The 27,906-nt window shown below is 49.3% G+C and overlaps 1 protein-coding gene across 1 annotated transcript in view; it reads left to right on the top strand.

Moving 5' to 3' along the window:
* The window catches only part of LOC144509980 (immunoglobulin superfamily member 21-like), a 338,186-nt gene that overhangs the window by 88,959 nt on the left and 221,321 nt on the right, over positions 1 to 27,906 (top strand). Inside the window, exon 3 of the mRNA XM_078239053.1 lies at positions 14,199 to 14,320. Within this exon, the coding sequence (XP_078095179.1) occupies positions 14,199 to 14,320 (122 nt within the window). The remainder of the gene's footprint in view (positions 1 to 14,198; positions 14,321 to 27,906) is intronic.

Raw genomic sequence — 27,906 nt, 5'->3', positions numbered from 1 at the left:
TCTCCTGCCTTTTCCCCATAACCTCTGATTCCCTTATTAATCAAGAACCTATCTATCTCTGTCTTAAAGACACTCAATGACCTGGCCTCCACAGCCTTCTGCGGCAAAGAGTTCCACAGATTCACCACTCTCTGGCTGAAGAACTTCCTCCTCATCTCTGTTTTAAAGGATCGTACCTTTAACCTGAGGTTGTGCCCTCTGGATCTAGTTTTTCCGACTAGTGGAAACTCCTCTCCATGTCCACTTTATCCAGGCCTCGCAGTATCCTGTAAGTTTCAATAAGATCCCCCCTCATCCTTCTAAACTCCAACGAGTACAGACCCAGAGTCCTCAACCGTTCCTCATACAACAAGCTCTTCATTCCAGGGATCATTCTTGTGAACCTCCTGTGGACCCTTTCCAAGGCCAGCATATCCTTCCTTAGATATGGGGTCCAAAACTGCTCACAATACTCCAAATGGGGTCTGACCAGAGCCTTATACAGTCTGAGAAGTACATCCCTGCTCTTGTATTCTAATGAATTCGATCTTCCTCAAAAGCTAGGGTCGCGCACTAAAAATGGGCCAAGTTTTCGAGAAGGTACTGCTGCTGGGGAGAGATTACAACAGAAATGGAACAAAACTTAAGAACAAGTGACAGATGGCCCAGTGGGGAAGGGAGGGTTTTTGCAAAGGAACAAAAAATATTTGGTATATTAACAAAATACATTGTTCATGGACAACAGGACCGGGCCTGAAACCCCCATAATGGGCCTGACATCAGAATCCCAATGCCTGTCTGAGAATCCAACTCTTTGGGTGGAATTTCCCTGCTATGATTCCCGTGGTGGGCGGGACATGGGAATCGTAGTGGGACACGGACCACGCAAAGGTCCATTGAACTCCGGTGGGATTTTCCCGTCTTGAGGGTGAGCGTGGCTGGAAAATCCCTCCCTTTGAGTCAGCGTGGGGTGAGGGCGAGGATTTCAGAGACAGAGGAACTGAGATGGGCAACGCTGTTGGGTTGAAGTAAGTGCCCTTGAATCGGATTTTGGGTTTGAAGTCCTGGGTCGAAATGGTTGCGGAGGTTTTCCAGAGTGATTTTGATTTGATTTTGATTTATTATTGTCACATGTATTAACATACGGTGAAAAGTACTGTTTCTTGCGCGCTATACAGACAAAACATACCATTCATAGAGAAGGAAACGAGAGAGTGCAGAATGTAGTGTTACAGTCATAGCTTGGGTGTAGAGAAAGAACAACTTAATGCGAGGTGCATCCATTCAAAAGTTCCCCAGCAGCAGGGAAGAAACTGTTCTTGAGTCGGTTGTTACATGACCTCAGACTTTTGTATCTTTTTCCCGATGGAAGAAGGTGGAAGAGAGAATGTCCGGGGTGTGTGGGGTCCTTAATTATCCTGGCTGCATTGCCGAGGCAGTGGGAAGTGTAGACAGAGTCAATGGATGGGAGGCTGGTTTGCGTGATGGATTGGGCTACATTCATGACCTTTTGTAGTTCCTTGCGGTCTTGGGCAGAGCAGGAGCCATACCAAGCTGTGGTACAACCAGAAAGAATGCTTTCTATGGTGCATCTGTAAAAGTTGGTGAAAGTTGTGGCTGACATGCCAAATTTCCTCAGTCTTCTGAGAAAGTAGAGGCGTTGGTGGGCTTTCTTAACTATAGTGTCGGCATGGGGGGACCAGGACAGATTGTTAGTGACCTGGACATCTAAAAACCTGAAGCTCTCGACCCTTTCTACTTCGTCCCGTTGATGTAGACAGGGGCGTGTTCTCCACTACACTTCCTGAAGTTGACGACAATCTCCTTCATTTTGTTGACATTGAGGGAGAGATTATTGTTGCCGCACCAGTTCACCAGACCCTCCATCTCATTCCTGTACTCTGTCTCGTCATTGTTTGAGATCCGACCCACTACGGTGAGTGTGGTTTAGCCCGAGTGTGCGGCCGGGGGAATGGGTAAAGGAACAGAGTTTATTCGAATTATTGCTGGAGGAACATCATGGCTCATTTATAACTTGCCGTCAGACAGGCTTCCTGTCCACGCTGGGATGGCATCAGGATCATGCGGACACTGGTTTGTACGTACATTCAGTGACTATCGAGGGACTCTTGAGTCAATGCTTAACGGAATGCACATAATAATTTATTTAGACAAACGCTCCTTTGCATTTACAGTAATTCAACAGTTTGAGGCAGCTTCACATTAAACAGCCGTGTTATGTTTAGATTAGTTGGACACTGGAGATTAATGAGGCATTAAACTGCCTGACTCTGTTAGTTGAACAATTAATATATTTGTATTTGTTTGTGTGACAGCTCAGGCCATTAATCTGCCGCATTATTTTTTTGTTCCATTTGTCTTGTCCTCTCACGAGCTGGAGCAAAGCGGCGTGGGTTCCTCGAAAGCTCTGCTCATTTTTCACGTGTGACCTGACACTGCCGAGTGTCGGCGCGCTATTCCTCTGTGGGGGCACCGCAGCCGAGCCTGACTTAATGTGCCCACTCCTGAGGAGGGGTTAAATACATGGTCAGGAGCGGGAGCCTGGGCTGAATTCCCCACCCCCCCATCTCGTGCAGAGGTGCTGCGGCTGATTGTACACCATCCAACATCCACAACCCAAATGAGACCAGACAACTCAGCGTAAGCCAAGGATGGGAACTTCCTGAGTAGCTCAGAGCCACGCAACATGACACTTTGAATAGGAGGGGACTCAGTGGGAGATGTTGAAAGGTGTAGTTGAGACACAGGATCAGCCATGATCCCGTGGCAGGGTGGAGCAGGCCTGAAGGTCTCCATGGCCTACCGCGAATCCTATTTCTTAGGTTGTTCTGATGCATACACTCACTTGGAGCTCCTCATCCTGTGAATACTCTCCTCATTTAGCAGTCACTAATGACCTTTGATAATGGAAGCAGGCATGAATTTGATTCGTTTAGGTTCTCCAGTGCTAACATTGGCTCGTAACTAATCCTACACCATGGGAGAACCCAGATCAATAAATATAGGGTCTCAGAACATGCCTGTCAAACTGGGTAATAAAGGGGCCACAGCGACCTGATACCTTGTGGAAGTTCATGTGGAGTTTTGGGAGATTGGCCATGTTAAATTGCCCCTTTGTGTCCAAAGATATGCAGGTTAGTTGGTTTGACCATGCTAAATTGCCCCTTACTGTCCGAAGATGTGCAGGTTAGATGGATTAGCCATGCTAAATCGTCCCTTACTGTCCAAAGATGTGCAGATTAGGTGGATTGGCCATGCTAAATTGCCCCTTACTGTCCAACGATGTGCAGGTTAGGTGGATTGGCCATGGTGAGGGAGGATCTCATAGAAACCTATAAAATTCTAATTAGACAGGGTAGATGCAGGAAGGATGTTCCTAATGGTGGGGGTGTCCAGAACTGGGGTCACACACACTGAGGATACAGGGTAGACTGTTTAGGACAGCAGTGAGGGATGTTCCTAATGGTGAGGGTGTCCAGAATTAGGGTGACAGTCTGAGGATACAGGGTAGACAGCAGTGAGGGGAAATGTCTTCACACAGAGTGGTCAGCCTGTGGAATTTGCTATGACAGAAAGCAGTTGAGGTCAAAAACATTGTGGGTGGGATTTTAGGGCCTCGCTTGAGCGAGACCGGAAATTCCCACCTGAGGTCAATGCATATTTCCGTTGTCCAACCCTCGCCCGCCATGGAATTGGAGCAGGAGAATTCCGGTGTGTATGCGTCCAAGAAGCAGTTGGATATAGCACTTGGTATGAAGGGGATCAAAGGATATGGAGGGAAGGCTATTGAGATGGATGATCAACCATGATCATAATGAATGGCGGAGCAGGCTCGAAGGGCCGAGTGGCCTACTCCTGCTCCTATTTTCTATGTTTCTATCTAAATGCGCAGTGTTACGGGGATAGCGTGGGGGTGATAGAGTGTGTAAGATGCTCTTTTGGAGAGTCGGTGCAGAATCAATGGGCCAATACTCCTTCTGCATAGTGGGGGTTCTGTAGTTACAGGTTTCCCCAGTAGTTAAGTTGTAACAGGGTACTGGAGGATGACAGGCAGGAAATTAAGCACCATTCATTACCAGAAATCTTCCTTACCTGGTGTTTCTGAGCAGAATTCCCTGCTGGGATTGAGATAAACGGTGTCTCCAGCTGTACACACTCCATGGGATTAAAGGAGCCTTGGGGGGATTAAACTAACACGCGCAGGAATCTAGCATCAACATCTTAACCAGCCCATATCTCGCTGAGTAATTAAAACCCAAGCATTTTTCCAGACACTTGGTTGAACAGGCCCAGTCCTTTCGTTAATAGATTAATCGCACTTTAATCAGATTCTTCAATCCTATCACCAGAGAGAAAGAAAAATGCCTAATTGCTTCCTGAACCTATTTACACTGTCATCTTCAATGTCCTTCCTTCATAAGTGACTGCACAACTCCATTACCCTGTCTGTGAAAATACTCCTTCAACATCCCCGCTCACACTTCATGTTATTTCTTGCCACTCCTGCCCTCCTGACGGTTGAAAGCATTGCCATGGCGAGCTATTGATCTGAATGAATTTTGCCAATTACCTTTGTGGTCCCGTGCCGCCCAATATGGCACAGTGGTTAGCACTGCTGCCTCACAGCGCCAGGGACCCGGGTTCAATTCTGGACTCGGGCGACTGTCTATGCGGAGTCTGCACCTTCTCCCAGTGTCTGCATGGGTTTCCTCCGGGTGCTCCGGTTTCCTCCCACAGTCCAAAGATGTGCGGGTTATGTTGACTGGCCATGCTAAATTGACCCTTAGTGTCAGGGACATTAGCAGAGTTATGGGAATAGGGCCTGGGTGGGATTGTTGTTGGTGCAGACTCGATGGGCCAAATGGCCTTCTCCTGCACTCTAGGGATTCTATGATTGTTGCCACCAAATCTATCATCCCCCAAACTCTGCTGCCTCCTGCACCCAACTGCCCCCCCCCCCCCCGCCCCACTGCAAACCTACAGCCAATGCCCTACAGCTTACTACCAGCATCTCCCCATGACCTGCCTCCCTCCCACTGTCATTGCAACTGTTCCTGAAATCCCTGACCACCCGGTTGTCAGCTTTTAAACCCGATTTCTCTCAGTTTCTCCCGGCTCCTCTGAGGTTCTCCGCCACCATCATCGCTTCATCTGCTCAATATTCAGCCACTCAAAGTCTTTCCCTCCCACAGTCCAAAGATGTGCGGGTCAGGTTGATTGGTCATGCTAAAAATTGCCCCTTAGAGTCCTGAGATGTGTAGGTTTGAAGGATTAGCGGGTAAATATGTAGGGATATGGGGGGAGGGTCTGGGTGGGATTGTGGTCGGTGCAGACTCGATGGGCCGAATGGCCTCCTTCTGCACAGTAGGGTTTCTACGATTCTATGATACCTAGTGCAGTTTGCCTATCTCACCGGTTACTCCACCTGTCCTCTCTTCCCCAAAGCGCCAGGTTTAAAGTCGTTACACTCATCTTCAAATCCCACCATGGCCTCACCCTCAGCCAATCTCTGCAATAACCCCCGACCTTCATGCCCCCTCCTGATCACTGCTGAGCTCCAAACATGGCCTATTTGTGCATTACCATCCTCGCCTCCACGCAGAAACCCAGGACTGGAATCTCTGAGCCCGCTTGCCTCTCCCCTACCACCAGGAATGATTCACTCGAGCGGGGTTTAGTAGAGCTCCCCACTTGCGGAGAGCTGGTGGCCTGACTGCGCTGGAGTGAAGGGGAAGGCAATTAACGCCCACCAGAGGGTCGAGCACAGGTGGAGGTGCCTCCTGGGCATTGCCACCTTGGCAGTGCCAGCCTGGCTCCCTGGCACTACCCAAGAGGCAAAGTGCCAATGCCCAGGGGGCACCTTAGCACCGCCCACTGGGCATCGGGCAGTGCCAAAGGGGCAGGGCCTCATGGGGTAGGGCCTTTTGGGGCAATCGGTGCGGATGGGGAGTCCCGCTGCCTCTCTACATTTGGGCTGAGTGACAGAGTGAGGGAGGCCAGCACTTGGAGCTGGCCATCGGGGTGAGAGGGGGGTCAGCGTGCTGGGGATGGTTGGGGCTGCCATTGAGAGAGGGGGGGTGGGGGTATCATGGGGGGGGATTATGAGATCAGGGCAGCGAGGGGGTGGGGGAACATCAAAGCGGGTTGGGGGAGGTGGGGTCGAGGCTGGCCCGAGCGTGCTTGGGGGGCCAGCGATCGGGTCATGGGGGGAGGGGTGGGAGGGCCAGCGATGTGGGGTTGCAGCCAGCGATTGGGAGGCCGGCAGTGCGGGGCTACTGCCCTTGCGCCGATCTCGGGGCTAACAGATTGGCGCATGCGCGGTGGCGCACTCAGCGGTGTGCTGCCGGCCTCTCCAGCGGGAATGGGCCCACCCACTGATCTTTTGCATAATTCACGCTAGGGCACTCTGCAGAGCGGCGTGGGAGATTCATTTTGAAAATCCCGCTGAAAAAACAGTGGGATTTACTCGAATTCGACACTTTTTGGGGGAGAATCGCCCCCAACCTTTTTAAATGCATGGAGCGGTTCAAAAGAGGCGGCAGACCTCATGAGCGGAGAATAGATTAAAGGAGAATTAAGAGGAATCTTATCCGGAGATATTAAAACCGTGACTTTTCATGGATACAATCAGTGTAATTATCGCCAGTTCTCTGGAGGAAAGATGAAGAACAAACTATAGAGGAAGTTGTGTGCGACGGTCGCCTGTGCTGGGGGTGTGGCCCCACTGGGGAAACAAATTCAAGAAGCAATTGGCAGTGACAGCAATCTAAATGGAGATTGGTGAGGGAGCAGCAATCCAGGAAAAAAGAGCCTCGAATTGTTGACATTGTACAATGAATTTATGAGGTAGCTTTTCTGAATCAGTGTTCCCAGAATTCCACACGACTGGGAGCGTGCAATGAGAAGTCCGTGAAGGTTGGGAAACCAAAGCGGGGGTGGGGAAAGGGGAGGGGAGCGGTGCTCCACTGATCTTAGCACCTCATTTAATCCAAACTCTGTCCCTGCAGTGCTAAGTCATACCTTTTGGCTAAAGCCAGCCTGCAAGGGAATTGTCTACGGCAGAGAGAAGTTTGTAAGTTTATGTTTATCAGTGTCACAAGTAGGCTGACATTAACACTGCAATAAAGTTACTGTGAAAATCCCCCAGTCACCACATTCCGGCACCTGTTCAGGCCAATGCACCTAACCAGCACTCTGGCGCCTGTTCGGGTACACTGAGGGAGAATTTTGGCATGGCCAATGCACCTAACCAGCACGTCTTTTGGAGTGTGGGAGGAAACGGGAGCACCCGGAGGAAACCCACGCAGACACGAGGAGAACGTACAAATTCCGCACAGACGGTGACCCAAGCTGTTAATCGAATCCAGGTCCTTGGCGCTGTGAGGCAGCAATGTTAACCACTGTGCCACCGTGCCACCCCTGGTCCGATCTCTGTTGAGTTAATGGTGTTTAGTCAAGGTGCCAAGTTTAAGCATCACTGACCTTTGGTTGGGGATTGGGGTGGGTTGCAAGGTCCTCGTCAGCACCCACACTCATTGCACAACCTCACAAGTGACACAGTGGTTAGCACTGCTGCCTCACAGTGCCAGGGACCCGGGTTCGATTCCCGGCTCAGGCCACTGTCTCTGCGGAGTCTGTACGTTCTCCCAGTGTCTGCGTGGGTTTCCTCCGGGCGCTCCGGTTTTCAAAAGACGTGCTGGTTAGGTGCATTGGCCATGCTAAATTCTTCCTCAGTGTACCCGAACAGGTGCCAGAGTGTGCCAACTGGGGGATTTTCACAGTTACTTCATTGCAGTGTTAATGTAAGCCTACTAATAAATAAACTTTAAACTAAAAGTCTAGCCATGACCATTGTCGTAAAAACCCATCTGGTTCACTAATGTCCTTTAGGGAAGGAAATCTGCTGTCCTTACCCAGTCTGGCCTATATGTGTCTCCAGGCCAACAGCAATGTGGTTGATTCTTAACTGCCCTTGGAAATCACCTCAGTTCAAGGGCAATTAGGGATATGTTGATCCAGCCAGCGATGCCCACATCCCATGAATTAATTTTTTTTAAAAATCTTGCACAGGTAGAACAGCAACTGAATCAGGTAGTGGTGAGTTCCAGCGAGAGACGGGCGTGAGCAGTGGGAGGGGACACAAAACAAAAATACAAGTGAACCGTGAGCTTCAGAAATACCTCCAGAGTTTATTTCATGGTTCTGGGACAAGAGGAAAGTGGGCAATTTGGGTTAGAAATCCAGGTGCACATTCATACAGGCAGATATAACCATCGATCACAGTGTTCCCAGCATGCTAGGCTGAGCTAACCTGCTCTCACCTAAGTAGTGAGAGCTTCATTAAATATTCTAATTTAGTTAAATGTAGATGAACTTGTGGGGCTGTATTATCTGTTCTGTTCACCGGCCTAGCGTTTAACTCACCCGGTGCGGAGGGGAGGGCAGGGGAGGTGAAGGACCTGCTCATGAACCTTCTCCTGGGCCTGGCCAAGTTTGCATCTCCACATCACGTTTGCCATAGACAGGTCCAGGCAGCGGGCAACCCAGGGGGTGGTCCAACCTGGCTGCCTGCCGCTCTGCTGCGGCTAGATTGGCAGCCCGGTATCCCTGGAGAGGGAGCATGCAGTGTCCAAGGACACCATCAAACCCTTCCATGCTCGTTGGGCACCGCAGGGACTGGGGTGTGTTATCGACTCCCTTAATCACATTTTTATTTAATGTTTTAAGTTTCCTTTCTACTTTGTCTTTTGTTTTGGGCGGTTCCCTTCTTTTTCGGGGCTACCCTTCTTGCTTTGTCCCTGAGTTTGTTTGATTGAGTTTATTGGGTTGGCACCAACAGAAAATGCCACTTTCTGGAAGGAAATTAGAGCCACTTGCAACCTGTTGCTGCAGTTCACTGCTGGAGTTGGAGGTGTGAGCTACAGTTCTGTTGCTGATTCTGATGTTAATACACCACCAACTAGTACTGAGTGCTGCTGAGGGAAGAGAGGAGCTGGGTCATAGAAACATAGAAGATAGGAGCAGCAGGAGGCCATTCGGCCCTTCGAGCCTGCTCCGCCATTCATCACGATCATGGCTGATCGTCCAACTCAATAGCCTAATCCTGCTTTTTCCCCATAACCTTTGATCCCATTCGCCCCAAGTGCTATATCCAGCCACCTCTTGAATACACTCAATGTTTTGGCATCAACTACTTCCTGTGGTAATGAATTCACAGGCACACCACTCTTTGGGTGAAGAAATGTCTCCTCACCTCCGTCCTAAATGGTCTACCCTGAATCCTCAGACTGTGACCCCTGGTTCTGGACTCCCCCACCATCGGGAACATCCTCCTTTCAGCTACCCTGTCTAGTCCTGTTAGAATTTTATAAGTCTGTATGAAATTCCCCCCTCATTCATCTGAACTCCAGCAAAAACAATCCTAACCTAGTCAATCTCTCCTCATACATCAGTCCCGTCATCCCCGGAATCAGCCTGGTAAACCTTCGCTGCACTCCCTCGCGAGCAAGAACATTCTTCCTCAGAAAAGGAAGGGTCAGGAGAGGCCTTGGGCCTAAGTCCAGAGGCTTGGTAGCCTGAACACAAAGAACGATTTGGAATTGCTGTTACAACCGCCGAGCACACCCGCGGCGAGGGGGGAGGAGCCGGTGTACAAGAGGCCTCGCGTATGACTAAAGGGGGCTTTATAAGTAATGGAGCTCTGAAAAGGACAAAGCAATTTTTAGTACGGGCTTTTAGTTTATTTTGGAATATTTATGGAAAAACAGTCACTTGTACGAAAACAGTTGAGAGAAGTGTTTTTTGACACGATGTTTGCAGGAAAAGCAAACTGGGTGGATAATGTTTACTAGTTCACGAGAAGGTTGACTGTAACTGAAGCACTTCAAGATATGACTCACCTGATGCTACCTCCTCAAGTCACAGTAGGTGAGGTTCAGGAGACTTCAAATGGAACTGGAACAACAAGATGTTTGTGTGGTTCTGTGTGGGAGTGACGGACAAGGAGGCTAGATGTAAGAGCTTGTGTGGCACTCATGCTAAGCTTCAGTGTTGTCTCACTTTATCCCACTCCATCTACAGCATTACCTATCCACAATGGCTTCTTCAAAGAGATAATTTCTCCTCCGGGGAGCGAAGACCTAATGGTATTATTGCTAGACTGCATTCTTGCTCTCTGCATTCAGCAGAGAGCAAGGAGAGCTGGCTGTGTACAGATGTATGGTGTAAATAAGTCTAATGGGCGGCACGGTAGCACAGTGGTTAGCACTACTGCTTCACAGCTCCAGGGTCCCGGGTTCGATTCCCGGCTCGGGTCACTGTCTGTGTGGAGTTTGCACATTCTCCTCGTGTCTGCGTGGGTTTCCTCCGGGTGCTCCGGTTTCCTCCCACAGTCCAAAGATGTGCGGGTTAGGTTGATTGGCCAGGTTAAAAAATTGCCCCCTAGAGTCCTGGGATGTGTAGGTTAGAGGGATTAGCGGGTAAAATATGTGGGGGTAGGGCCTGGGTGGGATTGTGGTCGGTGCAGACTCGATGGGCCGAATGGCCTCCTTCTGCACTGTAGGGTTTCTATGATTTCTATGATTTCTAGACTATTGTGATGACTTCAGCCAGGCTAATGAGGTTGGCTTGCTGGAGTATGAACTACCTGATGAGTCCTAATTGATGGTTATATCAGGGTGCCTCGTGCTCCCTATTTAAAGCAGGTGTGTCAGACTCATGGCCTGCATTCAGCAGAGAGCAAGGAGAGCTGGCTGTGTACAGATGTATGGTGTAAATAAAGTAACTTGGTGACAGGACTTTCGCGTCCGTGGAGTTATTACAACTATTAATCCAGAAACTCAGCTAATGTTCTGGGGACCCGGTCCCGAATCCCACCACGACAGATGGTGGAATTTGAATTCAATAAAGAAAATCTAGAATTAAGAATCTATTGATGACCATGAAACCATTGTCGGAAAAACACATCTGGTTCACTAATGTCCTTTAGGGAAGGAAATCTGCCGTCCTTTCCCGGTCCGGCCTACATGTGACTCCAGAACCACAGCAATGCGGTTGACTCTCAACTGCCCTCAGGCAACTAGGGATGGGCAATAAATGCTGACCAGCCAGTGGCGCCCACATCCCATGAATGAATAAAGAAAGTGTTTTTTAATCATTCATGGGACATGGGCATCGCTGGCTTGCCAACATTTACTGCCTTGTTGCCCGAGGGCAGCTGAGAGTCAACAACATTGCTGTGGCTCTGGAGTCACATGTAGGCCAGACCCGGTAAGGACGGCAGATTTCCTTCCCTACAGGGCATTCGTGAACCAGATGGGTTTTTCCGACAATCGACAATGGTTTCGTGGTCATCATATTTTTTATTGAATTCGAATTCCACCATCTGCCGTGGTGGGATTCGAACCCGGGTCCCCAGAACATTAGCTGAGTCTCTGGATTAATAGTCTACAGATAGTACCACTCGGCCATCGCCTCCCCAAGTTACATTCATATAGAACCTTTCCCAAAGTGCATCACATCCAAGAGTGCAATCGCTGTTGCAAAGTGGAGAGGTGAAGCAGTTGATTTGCACAAAGCAAGGTTCCAACGCTGAGGTGAATTCCCAGGTTATTGGCTTTACTGATGTGGTTGAGGGCTGGATGTTGGCTCAGCCATTGGGAGAGTTCCCCTCCAATTCAGGGACTAGTCTGACAGGATCATTTACATCTACATGAGAGGGCGGACAGTGCTTCATTTTGACATCTCTGAAAGACAGTGGGCTGAATTTTATGTGCCCTCATCAAGCGTGTTTCCCGTAGGCATGGCAGCGGGGGGGGGGGGGGGGGGGGGGTGCGGTGGTTGGACCCGGATGTTGAGGCTAGTTGGACTTCGAGGGGGGTAGGGAATTGGGGGAGGGGGGAGGCGAAGGTCAGGTATGATCAGTGGGGTTAGGGGGAGTCTGGTCAGGTGGCAAGTCCCACCAGATCAGGTCAGGGGGTCAGGTCAAGGGGGTGCGGAGAATCCCGTACGAGATGGGGGTGGGGAGTATCATGAACAGGGTGCTTAGTGGAGGTGGGGACGTCCCCTGGGGGTTCTGGAGTGTAGGGGGGTGCCCCAGGCTGAAGTTAGAAGTGCTCTTATTTCTTACTCTTTCAAAGTAACTATAAGTGCAAAACTGGCAGAACAAAGAAAAGTACAGCACAGGAACAGGCCCTTCGGCCCTCCAAGCCTCCGCCGATCATGATGCCCCAAACACACTAAAAAAAGCTTTCGGCCCTGACTCAATCCGTATCCCTCTATTCCCTCCTTATTCCAAAGTTGAACAATTTTAAATTGCTTCCTCGGATGGTTCCCAGTGCAGCGCAGTTGTCCAGGGGGATTTAGCGCTTCTGGACTCGAGAACCTCTGAAAGGGATTCCCCAGCGCATCTTTCGGATTCAACCCCTAAACCCTCCCAAAATCCATATTGGGGACACAGCAAGTAACAGGCCAATATGCTTTCAGCAAATCAAAGTGGGGAGGTTATTAAAAGTTTCAAACAAAAACAAACCAGGAAAGAAACACAAACAAAATGGGGTTACATCTAAAATTGTTGGACTCTGTTGCGCCCAGAAGGTTGTCAGGTGCCCAGCTGAAGGCGGTTCTTTGCGCACGCACTCAGCTTGATCGGAAAACCACAGCAGGCCAAGGATGGAAAGGTTAGCGTAAGAGCAGGCTGGGAAATCTCTTGCTGGTGTTGGATGAAAATTGAAAGAGCTGCAAAATTCTGTTGGAACTTGTCATGGGCAGCACTGAGTGCAATGGGCAATATTTTGTAACCTATACCTTTGAGGTTTCTCCCTGGTTAGTTTTAAGATGTACCGTCTTCTTTATCTTTTTCCATGATGAGTGCGCAGTGTAACCTCATCAATCATCAGATTCCTTACAGTACAGAAGGAGGCCACTCGACCCATCGAGTCTGTACCAACCACAATCCTACCCAGGCCCTATTCCCATAACCCTGCTAATCCCCCTGACACCAGGGTCAATTTAGCATGGCCAATCAACCTAACCTGGACATCTTTGGACTGTGGGAGGAAACCGGAGCACCCGGAGGAAACCCACGCAGACACGGGGAGAATGTGCAGACTCAGCACAGACAGTGACCCGAGGCTGGAATTGAACCCAGGTCCCTGGTGCTGTGAGGCAGCAGTGCTAACCACTGTGCCACCGTGCTGCCCATGGTCCAATCCCTTTAAATTTTAGCTCCAATCTTAAGGATTAAGCTGCATAAATGTTTTGCCCTTGGCCTGTATTGTTGGGTGACTAGTGCAAACTCGATATGAGTCAGGAGTTTGCTGTCGATGGGATCTGTGAGTCAAACTGACTAAAATCCAATGCAATTGCTTCAAACACTAAGCGTGGGATTTTAAGCCTGAAACTGTAAAATCACGACCTTTCCATGGCCCGGCCCTCGCCCGCTCCGATTCCCGTGGCGGGCGGCATAATCTGTCCTTCCACCTTGCTCTTTCCTTTCGGAAACTGTGCCACCGTGCCACCTCGGGACCTGGGTTCAATTCCCAGCAGTGGTTAGCACTGCTGCCTCACAGTTCCAGGGACCTGGGTTTAATTCCCGGCTTGGGTCACTGTTTGTGTGGACTTCACACATTCTCCCCGTGTCTGTGTGGGTTTCCTCCAGGTGCTCTGGTTTCCTTCTACAGTCCAAAGACATGTGGGTTAGGTGCATTGGCCATGCTAAATTGCCCCTACATGTTCCGGGATGCATAGGTTAGAGGTATTAGTGGGGTAAAAATGCAGAGTTGTGGGGATAGGGCCTGGGTGGGATTGTTGCCAGTGCAGGCTTGATGGGCCGAATGGCCTCTTTCTGCACTGTTGGGAATCTATGGAGACGTATTTCCTTCTGCGTCCCTGCTGGAAGGTATTTGTGTAATGAATGGTATATATATTTGCAAAGAGGTAGCCTGGTAGAATTAGCCTATAGCATCTTCCTCGTGTGAAGCACTGCTTTCCTGCATACACATTCTAAACACAATAGAAGGATTCACTTGGGAAACAGTTACACTCTCATGTGTCGTGTGTGATATTCTGACTTCTCCTTTACTCTGCGATGCTTCACTGGGGAATGCAAGCTGCCTCAGGTGCTGTGTGATGTGATAAAAAGGACTTTTTAATTTTCACTCACTCCTTGTTGAATGTGATGTATTGTTGCTTGATACCAGGTGACAGATGGAGGAACTATCAAACAGAAAATATTCACATATGATGCCCTGTTCTCTACAAATTACACTCACGTTGATGAATATCAGAAGAGGGAGGATTTGGTCTATCAGTCCACTGTGCGGTAAGTGGAGTCTTTATTTGTTCACAGTAGCTGGGACACGGTCCAATTTACACGAGGCATTTTGCAGTGAGCGGACTAGATGAGAAAACAGCACATTTTCTTTCTACGAAAAAGATTCTCATAAAATGGGAACCTCTGGTGGCCGAGTGGCCCTTTATCTCTAATCTTCACGGACTGATTGCTCCTGGAATTTTCAAATCAGTTTGCTTCCCTTCTCCATAGTTCCATCCCCCACCCTTTCCCACCCCCCTCACCCCCCCCACCCCCTCACCCCCCCCCCCCCCCCCACCCCCCCCACCCCCCCACTCCCCACCCCCATTGCTTTTCAGCAAGAAAAGAATAAATAAATGGGATTAGGAAGTGACATTCCCTCAATCTCCCTAACACTCTATCTACAACTCTATCTGTATCTTGCCACACAGAACATAGAACATTACAGCGCAGTACAGGCCCTTCGGCCCTCAATGTTGCGCCAACCTGTGAAACCAATCTAAAGCCCATCTAACCTACACTACTGTAGGTACAATTCCACCTATTCCCACCTATTCCCGTGTGGACTTTGCACGTTCTCCCCTGTGTCTGAGGGTTTCCTCCGGGTGCTCTGGTTTCCTCCCACAGTCCAAAGATGTGTGGGTTAGGTTGATTGGCCATGCCAAATTGCCCCTTTGTGTCAAAGGCATTAGCAACATGGGGCCTACAGGAATAGGGTCTGGGTGGGATTGTTGTTGATGCAGCCTTGTTGGGCTGAATGGCCTCCTTCTGCACTGTAGGGATTCTATGCTTCCATGATCTTGGGACACTAAGGGGCAATTTAGCATGGCCAATCCACCTAACCTGCCCATCTTTGGACTGTGGGAGGAAACCGGAGGACCAGGAGAAAACCCGCGCAGACACGGGGAGAACGTGCAAACTCCACACAGTCACCCGAGGCTGGAATTGGACCCGGGTCCCTGGCGATGATTTGATTTGATTTGATTTGATTTCTTATTGTCACATGTATTAGTATACAGTGAAAAGTATTGTTTCTTGCACACTATACAGACAAGGCATGCTGTTCATGGAGAAGGAAAGGAGAGAGTGCAGAATGTAGTGTTACAGCCATAGCTAGGGTGTAGAGAAAGATCAACTAAGTGCAAGGTAGATCCATTCAAAAGTCTGATGGCAGCAGGGAAGAAGCTGTTCTTGTGTCGGTCAGTACGTGACCTCAGACTGTAGGATCTTTTTCCCAAAGGAAGAAGATGGAAGAGGGTATGTCCAGGGTGCGTGGGGTCCTTATTTATGCTGGCTGCTTTTCTGAGGCAGCGGGGAGTGTAGACAGAGTCAATGGATGGGAGGCTGGTTTGCGTGATGGACTGGGCTACATTCACGACCCTTTATAGGTCCAACAAATCAATTGGAGGTGCAGAACGCAATCAGAAAGGTTAATGGATATTAGGCCTTTAACTCAAATGGGTTGAAGTGCGAAAAGTGAGGAAGTGATGCCTCAATTATATATGGAGCCTTAATGAGAGGACATCAGATGTGTTGCTTTCAATTTCAAACCCTGTGCCTCAGGTAAGATCTTCTAACGCCGGCATCTCCACATCATGTCCACCTCAGGTAAGATACATGGAAGTATCACCAGGTTGATATCTGGGCTTAAATAGTTGCATCATGAGAACAAGTTTGTAGTCCCTTGAATTTAAAGGTTGGGGGTATTGTAATTAAAGGATTTAGAATGATAAAGGGATCTGATAGAGCAGGAACTGAGAAAAGATTTGGTCTGACAGGAGAATCCAAAACAAAAGGTCAGCACTACTGGAAGCAAAATCGTTAAATACCTTTACCCACAAAGACATTTTTAAAAATCAGTCATTGGACAAGGGCTTCACTGTCCTCACTTTCACACTTCAACCCATTTGAGTTAAAGGCCTAATGTCCATTAACCTTTCTGATTGCGTTCTGCACTGCCAATTGGTCTGTCGGAATAGTGGGTTACAACTACAAAGGGTCGTGAACGTAGCCCAATCCATCACGCAAACCAGCCTCCCACCCATTGACTCTGTCCACACTTCCCGCTGCCTCGGCAAAGCAGTCAGCATATCACTGGCCATCATTTATTGCCCATCCCTAATTGTCCTTGATGAGCTGCTTTCTTGAGCCGCTGCGGTCTATGTGGTGTAGGTACACCCACTGTGCTGTTCGGGAGGGAGTTCCAGGATTCTGACGCAGTGAAGGAACGGCCAATATATTTCCAAATCAGGATGGCGAGTGGCTTGGAGGGGAAAACATGCAGGTGGTGGTGTTTCCATGTGTCTGCTGCCCTTGTCCTTCTAGATGGTAGTGATCGTGGGTTTGGAAGGTGCTGCCTAAGGATCTTTGGTCGATGTCAGGCCTTTGCAATGTTCAGGCCTAAGATCAGTCGTGTTTTTGTTGGTGTTAACGGATATGGCACAAAGTGGAGTTAAGTTACAGGTGAGCCATGCCTGATTGATTTGCTGAACAAGCTGAATGGGCCGAATGGCCTACTCTTGTTCCTGTGTCTTGATTGAATTCTATCTTTCTGGATAATACCTTCCCTCAGTGATAGGGGGAAATCACACTGAGCAGAAACACATCCAGTCCTTGTGTTCAGCAGATTGCCTGTCAATGTCCCTCACGGAAGACACTGGTTGGGAATTGTAACTCATGACACATTACACAGCAGAGTAACTCGGTACTCTGAAGGATATTTTGTTAAAGAGTCCTGGGAGTCAGTTTTATGAAGTACCATTGATGGCACGGAGATTCTAGGCCCGATTTCAATCTAAGAGTGGGATTACCCGGCCGTGCATGCCCCAAGGTCAATGGACCTTTGAATGGTCCACCGAATTTTCTGTCTCGCCCACCACGACTCCCGTGGCGGGCAGCGGGATGGGAAAGTTCCGCCCTAGGACTGAGTGCAGCTGAATGGGCTTTGAGTGAGTTTGTCTGAGGTGGCAGGAAATATAGGTTGGGAGTTGGTCATGGAGGTCCGAGTGCCCTTCCTTCCCCACCCAAGGTTTCATAGAATCCCTACAGTGCAAAAGGAGGCCATTCGGCCCATCGAGCCTGCACTGACAACAATCCCACCGAGGTGCTATCCCCATAATCCCACATATGTACCCCTCTAATCCCTCTAACCTACACACCCTGGGACACTAAGGGCCAATTTAGTATGGCCAGTGCACCTAACCCGCAGAGCTGTGAAAATCCCCGAGTCACCACACTCTAGCGCCTGTTCGGGTACACTGAGGGAGAATTTAGCATGGTCAATGCGCCTAACCTGCACGTCTTTCGGACTGTGGGAGGAAACCGGAGCACCCGGAGGAAACCCACGCAGAAATGGGGAGAACAAAAACAGGGAGAAATGTGCAAACTCCACACAGACAGTGACCCAAACTGGGAATTGAACCTGGGTCCCTGTGCTGTGAGGCAGCAATGCTAACCATTGTGCCGCCTCCAAGGGTTCCCCATCCCTGCCTCCAATTTTGTTCCTCACGGCAAGTCTTTAAAGTTTTAAAGTCTATTTATTAGTCACAAGTAAGGCTTACATTAACACTGCAATGAAGTTACTGTGAAATTCCCCAAGTCGCCACACTCCAGCGCCTGTTCGGGTCAACGCACCTAAACAACACGTCTTTCAGACAGCGGGAGGAAACTGGAGCACCCGGAGGAAACCCAAGCAGACACGGGGAGAACATGCAAACTCTGTACGGACAGTGACCCAACCCGGGAATCGAACCCGGGTCCCTGGCACTGTGAGGCAGCAGTGCTAACCACTGTGCTGCCGTGCCACCCCCACATCAGTTCACTCTCATCCTGGGTAAGGTTTACCCCAGTCCAACGCCGGCATCTCCACATCCTGGGTAAGGTCAGAGGTTTTTTTTGTCGCAGGCTAGAAGGAGGGTCAGTGACCAAATTGGGGTTGCAATCAAGATGACTCTGACCCTTACTATGCCACTGGGGCTCTTGAACAAGTCTTGTACATGTTGGGCTGCTCTGTTGTTGTTGAATCTACCACAATAGCAACCAGATGGCACTTCAGCACAGCTCCCATTGAAAGAATCAATCCTGTTGGAGATCAGAGATAAAGCACTGGACTATCAGGCCATCACGACAGCTGAAACAGAAATCAAATGCAAATCTGTCGCTATCTATTAAACGGTTCTTGCCTTGCAGCCTGACAAATCTGATTGTCGAAATCGTTTGATATTGGAGTGGTGATGAACTGATTAAATTTTCAGCAAAAAATCCAATCTTTACTTTTGCAGAAAGATATCCTTAATAGGTTTCCCTGCTCTCTATCTCCTCGCTGTGATGGATTTTGATAATTTTCCAGCAGTGCAGCTCTGCAAGTTTCAAAGCCAATCTGATTACGATGCCTTTCAATTGTAATTTCTAACAACCAAGGAAAAAAAAACAGGCACAATAAAGGTCCAATTATGGTATGGATCAACAGCAATCAACAGCAAAAAATTATCAGTTCTTTGAAAGCTCTTTAAACGGTGCTGTTTTTGCAACATATTTAGGTGGTTAACTCAAAGAAGTCAAACTCTCTTTGGCAGCCAGTTCACTCACAGAGGTTCTCAGCTAAATGGAGCTTCACATTGTCTTGTATCAGTCACTCCTTCTTGTATGGCTGTTAGTTCCAGGGCATTTTCATAGCCCTTCGGGTAGCATGGTGGCACAGTGGTTAACACTGCTGCCTCACAGTGCCAGGGACCCGGGTTCGATTCCCAGCTTGGGTCACTGTCTGTGCGGAGTCTACACGTTCTCCCCGTGTCTGCGTGGGTTTCCTCGGGGTGCTCCAGCTAGAAAGAAAGTTTATTTATTATTGGCACAAGCAGGTTTACATTAACACTGCGATGAAGTTACTGTGACAATCCCTTGGTTGCCACACTCCAGCACCTGTTCGGGTACACTGAGGGAGATTTAGCATGGCCAATGCACCTAACCAGCACATCTTTCGGACTGGGGGAGGAAACTGGAGCACCCAAAAGAAACCCACGCAGACTTGGGGAGAACGTGCAGACTCCACACAGACAGTGAACCTGGGTCCCTAGCACTGTGAGGCAGCAGTGCTCACCACTGTGCCACCATGCCACCCACAGTCTCCCACTCAGTTTCCTCCCACAGTCCAAAAGATGTGCTGGTTAGGTGCATTGGCTGTGCTAAATTCTCCCTCAGTGTACCCGAACAGGCGCCGGAGTGTGGCGACTAGGGGATTTTCACAGTAACTTCATTGCGGTGTTAATGTAAGCCTACTTGTGACATGAATAAATAAACTTTAAACTTTTATCAGTGCTGTGCTGCCAATGTCCCTCTGAACTTCCACTCTTCCCTCGTGAACTACACATATTCCGGTCCGCACACCCTTCACCTTCCCTGGGAATCAAAGTCCATTGCACCTTCTTTTCTGAGGGAAGCTTTACCTCCTTCATGCCTCCCTTCCTCCAGCAGTCCACAGGTTCAGTCTGTCTTGTCATTAGCACCTGCTCTTTTTTAATTCATTCATGGGACTTGGGCATCGCTGGTTGGGCCAACATTTGTTGCCCATCCCTGATTTCCCTTCAACTGTGTGGCTTGCTGGGCCATTTCACAGAGCATTTAAGAGCCAACCATATTGCTATGGATCTGGAGTAACATGTAGGCCAGACCGGGTGAGGATGGCAGATTTCCTGCTACAGAACTGTCCCGGAGAAGGATCATTCAGATCCGAAACATTGGGGGCAATTCTCCCAAAAAAAAGTAAGTGCCCAACGGGCGGGAAAATGAGAGACTTTCCTGCCCGTTTTTTGGGCGCGCTTAGCTGAACAAATCTCCTGCACTCTACGTTCCACAGAGCACCTCAGGGGGATTCACGACAGGAAGTTGCAGGAGTGGGGGGGCGGGGGGGGGGGGGGCCTCATCCCAATGGAGAAGCCGGAATCAGTGCACTGAGCAGGTCGCTGCGTATGCGCCGATCTGGGGCGGCACGGTAGCACAGTGGTTAGCACTGCTGCTTCACAGCTCCAGGGTCCTTGGTTCGGTTCCCGGCTCGGGTCACTGTCCGTGTGGAGTTTGCACATTCTCCTCATGTCTGCGTGGGTTTCCTCCGGGTGCTCCGGTTTCCTCCCACAGTCCAAAGATGTGCGGGTTAGGTTGAGTGGCCAGGTTAAAAATTGCCCCTTAGAGTCCTGAGATGCGTAGGTTCTCAGTGGGATTAGTGGGTAAATATGTGGGGGTAGGGCCTGGGTCGGATTGTGGTCGGTGCAGACTCGATGGGCCGAATGGCCTCCTTCTGCACTGTAGGGTTTCTATGATTTCTGTCAGTGCCAAGATCAGCGCATGTGCATCCTCTCCCGCCATCCCATCGCTAGCCTCCCGATTGTTTCCCAGAGGCACCTCCCCTGCCCCCGACCTCCCGGGGTGGGGGGGGCCTCAATGGCCTCTGCCCCCACCAGCGGGGTGGTCACACCTGGTCCCCTTTGATGGAGACCAGCTTTAATCCCCGTTGGTGGGTACCTCTCCCAGTGGGGGAGGGGGGAGAGACACTAGCGAGCCTGGAGAATGCCATCCCGGGCTCGCTAATGATATGGGAATTGACATTTCCATATTATAATCAGCCTCGCGCTGATTTCCGGCGTGGGGCCGATTACGTCAAAAAACATAGAATAGAATCCCTACAGTGCAGAAGAAGGCCATTCAGCCCAGCGAGCCTGCGCTATCAACAAACCTATCCCTGTAACTGCAGGTTACTAACTAACTAACTTACCTTACTAATCCTCCCAACCTACATATCTTGAGACACTAAGGGGCAATTTAGCACGGCCAATTCACCTAACCTGCAAATCTTTGGACTGTGGGAGGAAACCGGAGCACCCGGAGGAAACCCACGCAGACATGGGGAGAATGTGCACAGACAGTGACCCAAGGCTGGAATCGAACCCGGGTCCCTGGCGCTGTGAGGCAGCAGTGCTAACCCCACTGTGCCACCGTGCCATCCTGACATGGCCTGGGAGACTCGCGATCGGCCGCGCGCTGGTCGTGAGTCCCGCTACAGGCTGATGTCTCCTGGCCCACACTGTGCTATTCGAGTAGCACAGTGGGCCAGGAGAATCACCCCCTCATTAAGTCTGTTTCTCTCTCCACGGATTCTATCAGACCTGCTGAGTTTATCCAGCGTATCCTGTCTTTATATCAGATTTCCAACATCTGCAGTACTTTACTCCAGTTTAATGCTGGTAAATTGAGGAGATGGTTTCTCGTCACTTGATCTCCTCATTATCTGCGATTAAACTGCACTAAGAGCAATGCGAAGTCGGAAATATTATTGCAAGCAAACATTTTAAAATTTAATTTTGAACCTTTTTTTATTGCTGGCAATGAGCCAATTGTCCCATTGTCTGCTACCAGTGAAATGTAATCTGCAGACATTTGCTTTCCTTGAGCAGAAAGTAACCAGAATCATCATCCTAGGTTGGGCTGTTCACTCTCATTCTGCTTTAGCAAGTATCATTATACCAACTCTTATTATTGGTGGTCCATTTTGGTGTCAGTGATTATGGTTGCTGGAGGTTCACGTTGTTTAATAAGTTGTCATGTTGTTTCAATTCCAACCTCAGTCCTTTCTTCAAATAAAATATTCTGCCCACAATCACCCTTTATGCTTTTGCCTTTTCAGGGTTTGTTTCCTAATTTGGCCATGCTTTCTAAGACCTCTTGAGCCCATTTGCAGAAGTTGTAAGGTTCAGTAAAGTGGTATCCACCCACACCAAGTCCTTTTCACCCACCACCTCTGTATAAATCATAGAATCCTACAGGGCAAAACGAGGCCATTCAGCCCATCGAGTCTGCACTGACCACAATCCCACCCAGGCCCTATCCCCATAACCCCATACATTTACCCTGCTAATTCCCCTGACACTAAGGTGCAATTTTAGCACAGCCAATCGACCTAATCCGCTCATCTTTGGAGTGTGGGAGGAAACCGGAGCACCCGGATGAAACCCACACAGACACGGGGAGAATGTGCAGACTCCACACAGACTGTGGCCCAGGCTGGGAATCGTTCCCGGGTCTCTGGCGCTGTGAGGCAGCAGTGCTGACCACTGTGCCACCGTGCTGCCGATAAAGGAGGTCTAGCAGGAATGTCTCAAACTCGGGGTCAGAAACACTGGGTGAGTCCCACAACAGGACAGATTGGCCATTGTGATGTGCTTCAATAGATTGATGATTACCCTGGGTCACTGCACTAGGTTACCCTGGGTCATTGCACTAGGTTACCCTGGGTCACTGCACTAGCTTACCCCGGGTCACTGCACTAGATTACCCTGGGTCACTGCACTAGGTTACTCTGGGTCACTGCGCTAGGTTACCCTGGGTCACTGCACTAGATTACCCAAGATCACTGCACTAGATTACCCTGGGTCATTGCACTAGGTTACCCTGGGTCATTGCACTAGGTTACCGTGGGTTGTTGCACTAGGTTACCCTGGGTCACTGCACTAGGCTACCCTGGGTCACTGCAATAGATTACCCTGGGTCACTGCACTAGGTTACCCTGGGACACTGCAATAGATTACCCTGGGACACTGCACTAGATTACCCTGGGTCACTGCACGAGATTACCCTGGGTCACTGCACTAGATTACCCTGGGTCACTGCACTAGGTTACCCTGGGTCACTGCACTAGGTTACCCTGGGTCACTGCACTAGGTTACCGTGGGTTGTTGCACTAGGTTACCCTGAGTCACTAAGAAAGCGATAAAGGAAGGATAGACTATGAAGCTAGGCTAGCAATTAATATAAAAAATGATAGTAAAAGTTTTTATAAATATATAAAAAGGAATAGAGTGGCTAGAGTGAATGTTGGACCCTTGGAGGACGAGAGGGGGGAGTTAATAGTGGGAAATGAGGATATGGCTGAGTCTTTAAATAAGTTTTTTGTGTCGGTCTTCACGGTGGAGGACACAAATAGTTTGCCAAATATTAACGATAGAGGGTTGGCAGCAGGAGAAATACTTAATACAATTAATGTTACCAGAGAGGCAGTGCTGGGTAGACTAATGGGACTGAAGGTGGACAAGTCCCCGGGTCCGGATGGAATGCATCCCAGGGTATTGAAAGAAATGTCAGAGGTAATAGTGGATGCGTTAGTGATTATTTATCAAAACTCGTTGCATTCTGGGGTAGTGCCGGTTGATTGGAAAACGGCTAATGTTACGCCGCTGTTTAAAAAAGGAAGGAGACAAAAGGCGGGTAACTATAGGCCGGTCAGCTTAACGTCTGTAGTAGGGAAAATGCTGGAATCCGTTATTAAAGAGGAGATAGCAGGGCATCTGGATAGAAATGGTTCGATCAATCAGACGCAGCATGGATTCATGAGGGGAAAGTCGTGCTTGACGAACATGTTGGATTTTTATGAAGATGTGACTAGGGCGGTTGATGGAGGAGAAGCGGTGGATGCGGTGTTTTTGGATTTCCAAAAGGCATTTGATAAGGTGCCCCATAAAAGGCTGCTGAAGAAGATTAGGGCACACAGAGTTGGGGGTAGTGTGTTAAAGTGGATTGGGGACTGGCTATCCGACAGGAAGCAAAGAGTTGGAATAAATGGGTGTTTTTCCGGTTGGAGGAAGGTAACTAGTGGCGTGCCGCAGGGATCGGTACTCGGGCCGCAACTGTTTACCATTTATATAGATGATCTGGAGGAGGGGACGGAGTGTAGGGTAACGAAGTTTGCAGACGACACAAAGATAAGTGGACAAGTGAATCGTGTGGAGGACGGAGAAGATCTGCAGAGAGATTTGGACAGGCTGAGTGAGTGGGCGAGGATATGGCAAATGGAGTATAACGTTGAGAAATGCGAGGTTATACACTTTGGAGGAAATAATAACAAATGGGATTACTATCTCAATGGAAACAAATTAAATCATGCTACCGTGCAAAGGGACCTGGGGGTCCTTGTGCATGAGACGCAAAAGCCCAGTCTGCAGGTACAACAGGTGATCAAGAAGGCAAATGGGATGTTGGCCTATATTGCGAGGGGGATAGAATATAAAAGCAGGGATGTCTTGATGCACCTGTACAGGGCATTGGTGAGGCCGCAGCTGGAATACTGTGTGCAGTATTGGTCCCCTTATATGAGGAAGGATATATTGGCATTGGAGGGAGTGCAGAGAAGGTTCACCAGGTTGATACCGGAGATGAGGGGTTTGGATTATGAGGAGAGGCTGAGGAGATTGGGTTTGTACTCGTTGGAGTTTAGAAGGATGAGGGGGGATCTTATGGAGACTTATAAGATAATGCGGGGGCTGGATAGGGTGGAGGCGGAGAGATTCTTTCCACTTAGTAAGGAAGTTAAAACTAGAGGACACAGCCTCAAAATAAAGGGGGGTCGGTTTAAGACAGAGTTGAGGAGGAACTTCTTCTCCCAGAGGGTGGTGAATCTCTGGAATTCTCTGCCCACTGAGGTGGTGGAGGCTACCTCGCTGAATATGTTTAAAGCGCGGATGGATGGATTCCTGATCGGTAAGGGAATTAAGGGTTATGGGGATCAGGCGGGTAAGTGGTACTGATCCACGTCAGATCAGCCATGATCTTATTGAATGGCGGGGCAGGCTCGAGGGGCTAGATGGCCTACTCCTGCTCCTATTTCTTATGTTCTTATGTTCTTATGTCACTGCACTAGATTACCCTGGGTCACTGCACTAGGTTACCCTGGGTCACTGCACTAGATTACCCTGGGTCACTGCACTAGATTACCCTGGGTCACTGCACTAGATTACCCTGGGTCACTGCACTAGATTACCCTGGGTCACTGCACTAGGTTACCCTGGGTCACTGCACTAGATTACCCTGGGTCACTGCACTAGGTTACCCTGGGTCACTGCACTAGATTACCCTGGGTCACTGCACTAGATTACCCTGGGTCACTGTACTAGATTACCCTGGGTCACTGCACTAGATTACCCTGGGTCACTGCACTAGGTTACCCTGGGTCACTGCACTAGATTACCCTGGGTCACTGCACTAGATTACCCTGGGTCACTACAATAGATTACCCTGGGTCACTGCAATAGATTAACCAGGGTCACTGCAATAGATTAACCAGGGAACTAATCCTTCTGTGACTTCCTGTACGTGAGGATTAGCTTAAAAAAAAACAAAGTCACCCCTCTTTCTATTCATTGGTGGGACATGGGCGCCGTTGGCCAGCATTTATTGCCCATCCCTAGTTGTCCAAGGGAAGTTGAAAGTCAACCACATTACTGTGGCTCTGGAGTCACATGTAGGCCAGACCAAGTAAGGACAGCAGATTTCCTTCCCTAAAGGACATTAGTGAATTAGATGGGTTTTTTCTGACAATTGACAATGGTTTCATGGGTCATCAGTAGATTCTTAATTCTGGAGATTTTTTTACTGAATTCAAATTCCACCATCTGCCGTGGCGGGATTCGAACACGGGTCCCCAGAACATTAGCTGAGTTGCTGGATTTATAGTCTAGTGATAATACCAATAGGCCATCCCCTCCCATCACCTCCACCCATGTTTGCTGTCTGACGTGGGCTCCCAGTCAGGCAACACCTCACCTTTAAAGTTCTCATTCTTATTTTTGAATCCCTCCATGGCTTCCCCCCTCAACCATCTCTGTAATCTCCTCCAGCCCCAAAGCCCTGCTAAAACTGATCTCTTGAGCACAACCCCAGTTTCAGTGACCCCTCAGTTAGTGGCCATGCCTTTAGTTGCCACGGCCTGAACCCTTCCACTGCTCTTTCCTTCTTTAAGATGCTCCTTAAAACCTATCTCTTCAATCCAAGCTTTTGGTCATTTGTCCTAATATTTCCATACGTGGCTTGGTTAATTCCAGCGATGCTCCTCGTGATGTTGAATGGGCTATATTTGTCGTTTCTATAGCTGTGGCTGTGGGTTGACTGTGGGTTTCTGCTCCACAGAATGGGCGGGATTTTATGGCCTCAATCGTCCCGAAACTGTAAAATCCGGGCCGAGGTCGATGGATCTTTCCATTGTCCGCCCATCACCCACTCCGATTCCCGTGGCAGGCGGGACGGTACAATTCCACCGATAATGTCTGGTACATAATACCGGGTAATCTAGTGCAGTGACCCAGGGTAACCTAGTGCAGTGACCCAGGGTAACCTAGTGCAGTGGCCCTGGGTAACCTAGTGCAGTGACCCAGGGTAACCTAGTGCAATGACCCAGGGTAACCTAGTGCAGTGACCCAGGGTAATCTAGTGCAGTGACCCAGGGTAACCTAGTGCAGTGACCCAGGGTAATCTAGTGCAGTGACCCGGGGTAACCTAGTGCAGTGACCCAGGGTAACCTAGTGCAGTGACCCAGGGTAATCTAGTGCAGTGACCCAGGGTAATCTAGTGCAGTGACCCAGGGTAATCTAGTGCAGTGACCCAGGGTAATCTAGTGCAGTGACCTGGGGTAACCTAGTGCAGTGATCCATGGTAACCTAGTGCAGTGACCCGGGGTAACCTAGTGCAGTGATCCATGGTAATCTAGTGCAGTGACCCAATGTGTTTCACAAGATTAAGACGGAGAGAGACAGAGCAACATTGGACAAAGGTTTAGGGAGGTGTCTGAAGCTGAAGTCTGTTGCACACATTGGGACTGGGTTTTCCCACTCCCCCAGGGGTTTCACAAGGAATCCTTGAGTGGGATTTTCCAGCCTTTCCCGCCATTGGCATCTTCCGGCCCTGCTGGAGGTGACGCATCCAAGATGGCGAGACAAGTGCGCCACGTGAAACTCAATAGGCATTGGTGGGATTGTCCAGTCCTACTGACGACCAATCCAGGCTGCTTTCACCACCAGTAAACATGCTGCAGGGCGGGGGGTGTGGGGGCGGGGGGGGGGGGGGGGGGGGTGGGGGGCGCGGTGGGGGGGGGGTAGAAAATCCCACCCATCATCTCTTATAGCGCAAGCTTATTCTTTGTAGCTCCAGCCTAGCCTTGCCAAAGCACCAGACACTGTGGGGAATGCCCTCACTGAGTTCATGGTCGTGGTACACACTGGGAGGGGACAGAGTGACTGGCACTCCTATTCTCTTCCCTTACTGTCTGTAATCAGTGTGCTTTTGAAAAGGAAGGAGTCTGGGCTTCTTAACCCCTGAATGTGTGGACAATTTGAATGGCCAGCAGCACACACACATCTCCTAAAGAAAAGTACAGTTAAAGAGTGTAGCGCACACTCGCTGTTAGAAATAGTCATTCATGGTGTCGGCTTATCTGGAAAAATGCATGTGTTGCAGGCGCTGCGAAGGTGTTTTCACTCCTGAAGGCTAATCTAGGTAGATTCAGTAGTTGGAGTCATAGATTAGAATTGTTGCAAGATTTCCTCCAGGAGCTGCAATTTCAGCGGATCATGAAGTTAATTACTTGTCGCCTCATTACCAGGAGGTCAGCTTCTCTGCTGGTGGACTTGAAAAGGATCAGGAATAGAGACCTTAAGATGTTGCAGTCTCTAATCTCTAAGAAAGCAGATATCTCTGCTCTTTGTGCTGTTATGAATCTGCGATTGTTGTTCTGCCTTCTGCAGACAGCACTTAACGCCTCATTATTAAACATGGCTGCCTTATCA

Source organism: Mustelus asterias, chromosome 22, assembly GCF_964213995.1.
Source record: "Mustelus asterias chromosome 22, sMusAst1.hap1.1, whole genome shotgun sequence".
NCBI lineage: Eukaryota > Metazoa > Chordata > Chondrichthyes > Carcharhiniformes > Triakidae > Mustelus > Mustelus asterias.
This window is presented reverse-complemented; position numbering and strand designations above follow the sequence as displayed.